Source organism: Gekko japonicus, unplaced genomic scaffold, assembly GCF_001447785.1.
Source record: "Gekko japonicus isolate JY-2015 unplaced genomic scaffold, Gekko_japonicus_V1.1 scaffold44, whole genome shotgun sequence".
Taxonomy (NCBI): Eukaryota; Metazoa; Chordata; class Lepidosauria; order Squamata; family Gekkonidae; genus Gekko; species Gekko japonicus.
This window is the reverse complement of record NW_015174845.1, coordinates 883939-896343: the sequence shown is the minus strand read 5'-3', so window position 1 is coordinate 896343 and position 12405 is coordinate 883939. Positions and strand designations below refer to the sequence as shown.

The window sequence follows — 12405 nt, the reverse complement described above, 5'->3', positions numbered from 1 at the left end:
CTCTTTCCCATTACTATCTGTCAGGGCTGCCAGCCTCCAGGTGGTAGCTGGACATCTCCTGGGATTACAACTGATCCCCAACTGACAGAGATCAGTTCACCTGGAGAAAATGGCTGCTTTGGAAGGTGGACTCTATGGCATGATGCAGCATTTAAGTCCCTCCCTTTCCCAAGCTCCGCCTTCCTCAGGCTCCACCCCCAAAATCTCCAGGTATTTCCCAACCTGGAGCTGGCAACTCTACTATCTATGGATGTGAAAACTGGACAGTGAAAAAGCTGACAGGAAGAAAGTTGATTCATTTGAACTGTGTCGGAGGAGAGTTTTATGGTTACTGTGGGCATCCAAATAGAGGAATAAGTGGCTCTAGATCAAATCGCAAAGAGTCGGACTCGACTGTCCGACTGAACAACGACAGATCAAATCAAGCCTGACCTCTCCCTAGAAGCTAAAATGACCAAACTGAGGCTATCGTACTTTGGTCGTATTATGAGAAGACAAAAGTCACTGGAAAAGACAATAATGCCAGGGAAAGTGGAAGGCAGCAGGAAAAGAGGAAGACCCAACATGAGACGGATTAACTCAATCAAGGAAGCTACAGCCCTCAGTTTGCAAGACCTGAGCAAAGCTGTGAACGACAGGGCGTTTTGGAGATCATTAATTCACAGGGTGATTAATTCACATAGCTGGAGAGCCAGTGTGGTGTAGTGGTTAAAGTTCAGCTGAGGCAGTGGACGTCAACATCAGCCTCACCTGCCTTAAGCCTGAAGTCAAACTGGCACTTGTGCCGTTTAGATCTGCCGGAGCAGCGGATCTAGTCCATCAAAGGATCCACCACCCTTCCTGGCATTAGTAAAGTGGTCAGAAGAATGGATTCTAACCATTGAGCTGCTAATGGTTTTTTAAAAACTGAGTTATTTATGCTTTTAAATCGGTTAATGTTATTTGAATGATGTAATGTTTTAACTTATTGTTGTATGATATGTTGTAAGCTGCCCTGAGCCTGCTTGCGGGGTAGGGTGGGGTAAAAAGGAGGAGGAGGAGGAGGAGATTGGATTTATACCCCGCCGTTCACTCAGAGTCTCACAGTGACTTACAAACTCCTTTCCCTTTCCCTCCTCACAACAGACGCCCTGTGGGGTAGGTGGGGCTAAGAGAGCTCTTTCAAGAACTGCTCTGACAGAACTATGGCTTGCCCAAGGTCATCCAGCAGCTGCAAGTGGAGAAGTGGGGAATCAAATTTGGTTCTCCAGGATTAGAGTCCGCGCACTTAACCACTACACCAGACTGCCTAGGATCTGGGAAACCCAGGTTTGAATCCCCACTGTGCCATGGAAGCTTGCTGGGTGACCCGGACACCCTCTCAGCCTAACCCACCTCACAGAGTTGTTGTGAGGATAACACGGAGGAGAGGAGCAAAATGTAAGCTGCTTTGGGGAGTGACTTGACGGCACTTCACACACACACATTTTGTGCTGAGTTTCTTTACTCATTATCTTAGTTTCAGGTGGGTAGCACCTTCAAAACCAACAAGATTTCCAGGGTACAATCTTCCACTTTGGTGTAGTGGTTAAGTGCGCGGACTCTAATCTGGGAGAACCGGGTTTGATTCCCCACTCCTCCACTTGCACCTGCTGATGTGACCTTGGGTCAGTCACAAGCTCTGGCACAGCTGTTCCTGAAAGAGCCGTTTGTGTCAGAGTTCTCTCAGCCCCACCCCCCTCACAGGGTGTCTGTTGTGGGGAGGGGAAGGGAGAGGAGTTTGTAAGCCGCTCTGAGACTCCAAGTGAAGGGCGGGGTATAAATCCAATCTCTTCTTCTTCTTCTCTTCAAGAATCAAAGCTCCTTTCATCAGCTATATAAAAGCTCACACCCCGGAAATTCTGCTTGTCCCAAAGTTCCCCAAACAGATAAGAAGGGGAACAACATTCGAATCCAGTAGCACATTAATGTTGTTCCTCTTCTTCTACTCTTCTTTCTATCTGTTTGGGGGACTTTGTCTGGGGAGTGAAATGCAATTCTTTAACTCGATAACTCAGTAAGACATTTTGTGCCCCAAGCAGATACCCACATAAAGAGCTTTTTTCTGGATTAGACCTCATGCTTGCATCCTGCAGTCGGGGTTGCCAGTGCAAGCCCAGTTATTAGAATGGGACTCTGGCTGTGGTCACACGCACCAGTTGGAGCGGAGGGGAAGCGAGGCCATCTCCTCCGGAGGAATTTGACACGCAGTGGCAAGATTATACATGCTTTTGTAGCTGCGGGCGCAGTCCGTCACTGTGTGATCAGACACAACTGCAGGTGAGTCGGGGTGGGTGGGAGTTGGCTGTTGTTTCCCATGCACATAAACAAGGAATCACACCTCCGCACTGAGGGGGCCCCCATGGAGTATGCAATGATGTGCATACTGCGAAGAGGGGAAGGCACAGAGCCGGGATGGCCTGACCAGACACTCCTGACGGCATGAGAGAGTGCTTTCGTGATCAGAAAGGGGAAAGTCCGTCCATGGCCTGCCGGAACCCGTTTACTACCAGACTTTCCCCGGTGTCTTTTAACTCCGCTTCTGTAGCAGAGCAGCACAGGTTGCTGACGACTGCAGAACGTTTCCCAGATGTTGCTGTCTGATCACGCCCTTTAGATCCATCAGGCATTCGCACCTATGTCGGATCTTCACGCCCTTTAGATCCATCAGGCATTTGCACCTATGTCGGATCTAAAGGCACGTGTGATCGCAGCCTGTGTGTGTTTGTGTGTATCCCCATCTGTCAAGACCTCCTTTCTGCACAGGTGATAGGGCTGCACTGTACAAAAATGGTTCACAAGCTTACTTGGATAAATGATTAGGGACTATGGTATTGTAAGTAGGACATCATGATGTAATTTCTGTACCTCTTAATATGTCATGTTAAAATCCTAATGTATCGTTTGTTGAATGTCCCACTGTAGCTTGTACTGACTTGCTATGTGTAATCTGCCTTGAGTCTCTGTGAGAAAAGAGGACTATAAAATAACGTACACTTTTGAAAAATGGGTTTGACGTGGAGTTGTTATCTAGAGTGTTGGCCCAGAAGAACCAGGTTCCAATCTCCACTCTGCCAGGAGAGATAGTTGGATGACCCTGGGCCAATCATACCATCTTAGCCTAACCTACCTCACAGGGCTGTTGTGATGATCAAATGGAGGAGAATAAAATGATGTAATCGGCTTTGAGCCCCCACTGGGGAGAAAGGAGGGATGTAAATAAAGTAAAACTTTAAAAATTCTGTTTGAGAGGCAAGGGCCTTAAACCAGCCTCCCCAGTTTCCCTTTTCTCCCTTCAATGGGGATTGATGCTTGCAAAACGAACAATGTGTGTTTGGCAGGTGTGCAGCTTATAAAAGTATTTTTCCTGTGATTCTTGCAGCACACGCTGCATTATAATCCAAGCGGAACCTCCTGTTTGCTCTGGCTCAGGATTAAATTCCAAGCCAGTCAGGATGATTAGGGCAAAGTGCCCCAAGCATTTCCTTTTGGCTGTTTAGTAAACCAAGAAAGTAAGCCTTCCTAGTTTTCTCAAGGTTTCTCACATCACCATTAGAAGCAAAAATGGAAAAAGAAAACGAGGAAGTGATGAAAACAACATCTTTTCCTATCAGTCTTAAAGGCGGAGAGCTTTCAACATCCTCTAATATAAGGAAATATAACCACCCAGAAGCAATATTAGGCTGAAGGGATATACATATAATAAACGTACTTCATTTTAGCCGTGAATACACTTGATGCATTTTGGGCAATTTCCACTCCTGTTAATATGTTGCAACCAAGCCTGTAGGTACAGCTGGACTCTAGATGCATTTGTTGTATTACAGCACTTTGGACAGGTGCACAAACTTTCCCTTCCCCCAAATCAGGCCCAGAGGCCGGGGCAAACCTGTTTTTCTGGGTTGCAGCCAAAGAGACTGTGCACAGAATTAATCAGATAAATATATGCAAGATGCCTAACCAAATTTTAACAGCACATGGAGAGAGGTGGTTAAAACAGCCAGCATTCAATCTGGAGGCCGTATGTGTGTTTGTGGACAGCAGAGGGGAGAAGAGGCTGCGTTCACCCCATAACAAAAACACCCACAACGCTTTCTGTTTGCAGGCTTAATCCCAGAGAGACCTTTTCTTTTTCTACAGGAAAGCATTAAAATATATTTGGGGGGGAGCATGGCTGTTTGCCCCGGGGCAAAATAATGCGGGGTTGCGCCAGCAGACCTACCGTGGAGGTCCCGTGGAGGTCTCATGGTAGGGGGGAGGTGCCGAGCACACCACAATCCTGCGCCGCGGCAAAGAAGCGGTGCAGCAAACGGGTGTTTATTTTTCGGACACCAAAGTGTGCGCATGCCCCGTTGGGTGTTTGTGCGCATCCCATGGACAGTTGAAAAAAAAACACCTTTATACGAGGGGGCATGGGCGGGCACTGGAACTACCACCGGAAACACGATCAGACGCCCGCCCTTGCCCCGCGGTTACCGGAAACTAGTACCTCCGAGGCACTAGTTTTTAACTGTGCATCTTCGGCGGGAAGCCTCGGGTTCGCCACGGGAGCTCTACGCTTCCCAGATGTGGCGGGGAGATCGCGCCCGGAAAATCCGCCTATCTTCTGTCCCTCTAGCGTGCCTAATGCTCCGTGTGACCGCAGCCATAATAGCCCTGACCTGGATAGCCCAGGCAAGCCTGACCTCGTCAGATCTTGGAAGCTAAGCGTGGACAACCCTGGCAAGTATTTGGATGGGAGACTTCCAAAGAACACCAGGGTTGGGAGGCAGAGGCAGGCTATCAAGCCTGTTCTCTGAATGTCCTACATGCCCCTGCTTAGTCAGCCCTGCTTAGCTTCTGAGATCTGATGAGATCGGGCTTGCCGGGGCTCTCCAGGTCAGAGCTGCTCTAATTTATTCTTGAGCAACCTTAGTAGCAATGTTCCCTCTAAGCTGTGGAGTGTTGTGAGCAAAAATCCTACTTTGTGAGCTACTGGCATTAAAGCTGTGAGCAAGCAATTTGGTTGCTGCATAAATTAGTTTGCTCTGGAGCCCTCCTTCCTGAGCAAAGACAAAAATGTGTGAGCTGGAGGCTAAAAACATGTGAGCTAGCTCACACTAACTCAGCTTAGAGGGAACACTGCTTAGTAGCCCAGGCTAGCCTGATCTCATCAGAGCTTGGTAGCCAAGTGGGGTCGGCCATGGTTAGTACTTGGATGGGAGACCAGCAAGGAAGTCCACGGTCGCTATGCAGAGGCGGGCGATGGCAAACCACCTCTGCTCATCTCTTGCTCTGAAAACCCCAAGGTCCTGCAGTTGCCAAGAGTCAGTCGTGGCTCAACCACAGGCTATTATATTTCAATTTATTGTCAAGGCTATTCCCACTTTGCTTTGTCTGTCCTTTTCTGTGTCTCGTGTAATGATCTTGAGGTTTTCTCTGAAACTGTGGGTCCTTCTGTCTATATACGTGGCCTCTTTTCACTGTGATTCAGCCTCTGACTGACATGACAAATGGATGGCATTATTCATTAACACTTCTAGATGCCGGTGGATATCCCCCCCCCCCGTTTAATGGATCTGACCTAGCAGCCATGAGGACTGGAAGATATGACCCTCCCAGCTCAGTGGGAAAAGGTGTGTTGGGGAGCTGTGTGAGAACGACTTTTCTTTTGGTTTGCAATATAATACTGTGGTGCACAGGGCATACTGGGCTGTTTAACTGATCCAGAGCAAGATGAGCCAAATGATTCTGCTTGAATCCGGACAATGGTGCCAAAGATGACAGGTACATGCTTGGCCTCCATCTCCTCCCTTTGACTGCCACCCGGAACCCTCACATACCCAATGGACAGTGTGCACTGTAGGACTAGACTCCAGGTGAGGGCCAGCAGGTGTCTAAAGCTGCCCAGGTGCCCAGTGGCTAGGATGGATTGTGCTGTCTCCCACTGCAGTTTCAGCTGTTGCTTTATGGAAATTATGCAGCAATCACAAATCTGTGACAAAGACTACTTGTAGTTTTAGCCAGTTTGCCCCAAGGAGCCAAAGGAACTCTGGAATGGGCAAGACTTCACATTAAACTTGACATCAATTGTTAGTTTTTGCCTGAATCTTGTAGACAGCATTATTTTGGGAGCTTTTTGATTAATAGTTTAACCACAGATGCATCTATGATTGTGCTGTGCTCACAATGCAATACACCATCTTGCATTCTCCCTGCAGTTCTCCCGCTTGCATCCTTTGTAGTTACATGCAATGTACACATATAGAATCACAGAATCATAGAGTTGGAAGGGACCTCCAGAGTCATCTAGTCCAACCCCCTGTACAATGCAGGAAATTCAGAAATAGCTCCCACACACACACACCCTCAGTGTTCCATGCCCAGAAGACGACCAAAAAAAATCTCCAAACTGGCCTGGAGAAAAAATACTCCACAATGAAATGTAAATGCATGGTGGGTAAAAGGGACAAATTAATGTGCACCATTCTGTTGTGAATGTCAACAGCAAAGTGGACATTAAAGTTTGTGAACGGAACCATTCCTAAAAATATATTAAAAATAGAACTGGTTTTATATGCCACTCCAAGGTGTTTTCTTCACATACCTGGTTTGTCTTTCCCAGCTGGAGTAAGCCAGTCACAGAGGGCAGAATAAGTGAGGAAATAGGTTGCAAACGAATGGCAGTCTCTACACAGCAGCGCCAAAGATCCCTTGTACAGGCCCCCAAGTCCCTCTTCCTTTATTATCATCCGCAAGCAGTGCACAGCACCATGATACTTAGGCTTGGAGGTGAGGAGGTGAGTTGATGCCATCAAGTGATGTGGCTCCTTCTGGATCTGCAGTCTCACTTTGGCTATCTCTGCAGGTGCCAGAAGCACAACCTTATTGGGAAGTAGAGGAGTTAAAGTTAACAGCCTTCAAGCTATATTTTGGGCATTCTGGAGAACTAGAAAGTAGGTCCAGGATAAGCAAACAAAGGCTGTGAACAGATGGCAGGCTTTGGCACGGTCTGGCCTCGCATCTAATTTTTCTGGAGTTCTGGAGAGGTGCGACCAGACATGCCACCCTATTCCTGCCTCACCCTGTAGTCAACCATTCAGACTGCCATTGTGCAGTCACCAGGGAGAGGGCAGGCAGGCAGCTTCTTTTTTTTAAAAAAACTCCAATGTGTGCATGCACATAACTGCTTATTTGCTGGTAGTGGATATGCAATTATGTACACATCGCTAACTGCAAAAAAAAATGGTGGCCAGGGACCAAAAGCGTCAGACCTCACTAAGCAGCTTGAGCACACAAGGGAGAGATCAGAAGCCCGGAAATCTGCAGTGAGACAAGTTCAATCATAAAGTCAGGGGTGAGGACAGGGGGCTGACAACTGAGGGATGGGAGGCAGATGTTGCCATCTGATCATTCACTTCAAATCTGGTAGGGAACCACCATGACATCAGAGCAACTTGCCCATCTGATCGCAGCCAGAGACTGTTTGGTGAACCTGACAACCAATGAAGATGGTTTCCACTCATGCATCCCAATTCAGATCTTAGAGATCCCGAACGAGTGCGCTATCCTCAGCTCTGTCTTTTTGCTGACCCCAGATGTCATGCCTGGCACACTGTACATTCATTTCTGCCCAGTGTATGGATTTACCGTACTACAGTGCTTGTATGCATGACATATTGTATTATCATTCATTTCTGCCCAGTGTATGGATTTACTACAGTGCTTGTGTGCATAACATATTGTATTAAAAGTAGTAGGGTTCCAGGATTATCAGAAGAAAGATGTTCGCTATGAAATACGTCATTCCACCTTTGGGTCACTATTCATAAGAGGAAAGGACTAGAATAGTTCATTCCAAGTACTCATGTAATAAGAGATTTAAAAGAAAAGATTCAGCCCTGACATACCCATATATAGCCATTGAAAGAGCATGGAAAAAGGAGGAAGATGTTTTATTAGGGTTGTATTTTGAAACGCAGATCAGCGCATCTGCTAAGGACTGTGATTACTCTTTGGGAAGGCATTTGGCATGAACTAATGTGATGTTTTTAAAAGCATTTTATGACAGTTATATAATTGTTGGTATCAGTCCTGTCTACGTGCCAGAAAAAGGCAGACAGAAACATTTTTAAAATATTAAAATAAATGTTAATGAATAGTTTTGAAAGTACTTCTGTTACTCAAATGAAGTACATGCAGGGCTTTTAAAAAAAAAATTGGTGCCAGAACTCTCAAGAGGGAAATGAAGTTTTCAATCTGTGAAAACTCATAAACTTTTAAACATTTTTAAAAGCATTTTTTTGAAGAGGTTCCGGAACTCTGTTCCAGTGCGTTCCCCCAGGAAAAAAGCCCTGAGTATATGCATATGCTTTCCTCCTTCCAGTTATTTGACAATACATTGTTTCACTCAGGGATCATTTCGTAGAAAAAGAGGTGCAAAAGCTCATTAGCATATGCCACACCCCCTGACTCACTGGAAGTGTGTCAAAAGGCAACACCCACCACTCAGGCTCCACTGGACTGTTTTGGACTGCTAGCTATTGGGGGGCGGAAACATGCAGATCTGTCCTCACAGAGGAGGGAGAGCTTGTACCTGAATAAAACTTGGTCTTAAAGGTGCTACTGGACTGTTTTGGACTGGGGGGCCAGGGGGAGCTCTGCAGCTTACCTGGCTGCTTCTTGCTCTGACTGAGGGCTGCTGGAAGCAGGGGGTGGGGCTTGTTGCATGTGCCTGCCCCCTAGGCTCTTTACTGCCAGAGCTCCGCTCATGTGCGCTCCTGCAGGAAATGACCCCTGGTTTCACTCTGAACCTACCCGGACTGCACCAGTAGCACATCCAGCGAAAGATATATCCACTTTTGACGGCTTTCTATCTGTAGAGCCATATCTTAACCGGCAGATGTTATAGAGGAAGTTTTTGTAGACACCAAACGAAAATGAGGAAATAAATGATGCCATGACGATCGTCATTGAGACACCTCTGAAGAAACCAGGCACCTTAGTTGAGACAGAAAGCAAGAAGAACAATGTCTTTTATAACCAGGGTGAGAAGGATGACTCACATGCATGCCTAACCTGCTCAAAAACTGCAGAAAATGTGGTTTTATAAAGAGTGATTTTGCTTGGGCTTTTACTAATAAATCAACAAACTGGTAACTCCTCTGTGCATGGGACTGAGATGGGTGGGTGGGTGGATATTTATTTATTTATTGAAAACATTTCTATCCCACCGTATCTCCCTTAATTCAAGGTAGTGATAAAGAGAGAGAGAGATCTATACACTAGCCGAGGAGTCCCCAACATGGTCCCGCGGGGACCTTGAAGCCCAGTGACACATTTCCTGGGGCCCACCAAGTGCTTTCAGAAAGTGGGCAGGGGCAGGTGGGGCTCTTGCCCACCAAGGCTTCTGATTAGCCATTGGATAGGGTTGCCATGTCTCCCCTGGCGTACAGGGGATCCCCCGTTTTCCAGTGCTCTCCCCCAGTGCCGGCCACTTCACTGGTGGGGGAGAATTACCCCTCCCCAAAAAAAACAGGTAAGAAGCACAAAATAAACTTGATGTGCCTACGTCACTCAGACTTGACATAGGCACATTGGGGGGGCGATGCTCTGGTTTTGGGGCAAAACTCAATGATAGAATTAGCTTCAAACTGTTGAGTTGTGCCCCAAACTAGATGTCATCAACGTGCCTACATCACTTCCGGGTGACGTAGGCACGTCGTGTTTATTTCCGGCTCCTGGGTGACGTAGGCAAGTTGTGTTGTTCCTGCTCCCAGTAAGTTCCCCCTCCCCCCATCCCCTGCCTTTGAGTCCTGGGGACCTGTCAACCCCAGCCATTGGAGATTGGCTGCACAGATATATTTTAAAAAATTTACTTCGGTAGCAGCTGCCACCAACAGCATAAGGATTTTCACTGTGTGATTGAAGGTAAGCTATGGCAGCCATTTTGTGACTGACTCCACCTCTGGCAGCAGCCATTTTGTGGCTGCGCCTACCACACTGTGTCAAAATGCCAAAGGTGCGCACAGGCTCACAAAGGTTGGGGACCCATGCACTAGCCTTTAGTCAACCGGGATTTTGCAACACATACCTTTTCTGTTCTGTAAGTTTCTACGATACAGTGCCGTATTCCATGATAGTTTTTCTCCGTTTGTATTCTCACCTGTGAGAGCAAAGATTAAAGTTAATATCATATGAAAGACAGCAGTCTGATTTCAGTTAGATCAAGTAGGGCATGGCTCTTTCCACAAGATCAGCTTGTCCCAAAGCATCCTCCAGGGTCTGAAATAACTCCATCTGCTTCATGCATTGAGACTCCTAATCTCCGCTTGACTAACTGACCCTGTGTGGACTACATAACAATACTGAAAATGTTGCCTTGGGGGTTCTGAATTTTATCCTTCTGCCTAGCAACCTAATTTTTTTCTTCCAAAACCAGAGTTTAATTTTACTGATACCCATATGCATCATGTCCTCCCCCCTGAAGCCAACCTGCCTATCTTGATAATGTTTGATGTCCTCAGTCTTCACCAGGGCTGTAGCTAGGTGGGGGTGGTGGGGTTCCTGCCGGAGCACAGATTTTGTGTGCCATTAAAGGCCAGTAAGCTGCAGAGCTGTATCAAGGGTGCACAAAGCTGAGGGCACAGAAAGTGTATCATCACTAAAATAAACCTTTTATTGTTATTAATCTTGTTATTTATGTATTTAGCTTTTTACTAAAATGTGTACTATGAAAGTGTAGGAGGCACAATTTCATATTCTTGCTTTGTGCACAAAATTAGCTAGTTATAGCTCTGGTCAGGGGTCATTTCGTAGAAAAAGAGCTAGGGGGACTCATTAGCATAACTCATGTATCATCACTAAAATAAACCTTATATTGTTATTAATCTTGTTATTTATGTATTTAGCTTTTTACTAAAATGTGTACTATGAAAGTGTAGGGGGCACAATTTCATATTCTTGCTTTGTGCCCAAAATTAGCTAGTTATAGCTCTGGTAAGCCACAAGTTATTTAATTTGTTACTGAGAAGAAGCATATTTTGGAGTTTCCTCAGGTGTCATTTGGGGGGGTGGGGCTTGTCACCTCCTGTTCGCTATAATCTGAGAGTCCTGGAAAACAATGAGGAAAAAATAGGGAGAGCATACGGCGGTAGGAAAGTCTGGGAATCCTGTTTACCTCACAGTCATGGAGATTTCTGGCAGAGTTATTGTATTCATGGCCAGACCTCTTCTCCTCCATAACCTCCCATTCTATCGTTTATCCTTGTGAGGAGGGAAAGAGGTGTCTCCCCAGTTTAACTCATTCCAAATGTTTGTTTAAGCAGTATTTAGAAAAATACAGTTTTAAATACCTTTACAGTGTCCAGTGGATACCCTACGGCAGCACTAACTCCACCTGAAACAGATGTTTAAAAAAGTATAATTATCTCATTCCAAAATCTCACAAAGGCCAGAACAAATTCTTTTAAGCAGAAAACTTTAGCTCATCGATAATCCCACATGAGCTAGCGTCAGACTAGGATCTGGGAGACCCTGGTGCAGATCTCCACTCTGCCCTGGAAACTTGCTGGGTGACCTTGGGCCGGTCACACACTCTCAGCCTAACCTACCTCAAAGGGTTGTTGTTGTGAGGATAAAATCAAGGAGGGGAGAATGCTGTAAGCAGCTTTGTGTTCCCATGGGGGGAAGTGGGGTATAAATAAAGTAAGCAAATCTTCCCATTTCTTTCCCCATTGATTCTAAACTAGAATTCAAGGGTAAGGAATATCACACATTCCAGTCTGCACAGTTGTTTTTCTATAACACCATCCAAATCTGAGGATCACAAGGTCTGGACTGGTATAATGCAGGGTGTTTTGTGTGGGTATATTTATTCAACACATAAATGGATGCAGCCAAGTTCTGAACACTGTGTTCTATTAAATTTACTGTCTAGCACCCTCACAGCATTAAAATTGGATGGGGGGTGGCAGACTGAGCAACATGAATGAGAATGGCTTCCAATTATTTGTACTCTGTTGAAGAATCCATCAGAGCTTGGAGATGTCTGCTCCTCAGCTGAATGGAGGGGGCAGCAAAGAGTCAAGAAGAACGGTTTTTAAGATGCAAAGGCAGAGGCCGTGGTCACACATACTAAATAATCCACTTTCAACTCACTTTTAATGGACTTTCGTATTGGATTTTGCCAGTTCACACAATCCAGTTGGAAAGTCCATTGAAAGTGGAATATTTAGTGTGTGTGTGACCGCAGCCAGAGAGAGACAGAAGGCTGTGTGAACACCTTGGGGTACAGGATCTCTCCCTCTCTCTTCCACACTGTCACTTTTGTCACTCATTTTTCCCTCTGCTTTGGGTTCCTCTCCCCTTTTCCACATGCTCCCTCTGGAACTACTAGAGAGAACAAAA

At 46.1% G+C, this 12405-nt stretch overlaps 1 protein-coding gene across 1 annotated transcript in view; it reads right to left on the bottom strand.

Annotated features, from left to right (window-relative positions):
* SLC25A47 (solute carrier family 25 member 47) overlaps nucleotides 1-12405 on the bottom strand; it is a 19645-nt gene that overhangs the window by 3863 nt on the left and 3377 nt on the right. The window contains exons 2-5 of the mRNA XM_015424439.1: nucleotides 11352-11395; nucleotides 10091-10162; nucleotides 8815-8997; nucleotides 6605-6881 (exon numbers count right to left, since the gene is read on the bottom strand). Of these exons, the coding sequence (XP_015279925.1) occupies nucleotides 6605-6881; nucleotides 8815-8997; nucleotides 10091-10162; nucleotides 11352-11395 (576 nt within the window). The remainder of the gene's footprint in view (nucleotides 1-6604; nucleotides 6882-8814; nucleotides 8998-10090; nucleotides 10163-11351; nucleotides 11396-12405) is intronic.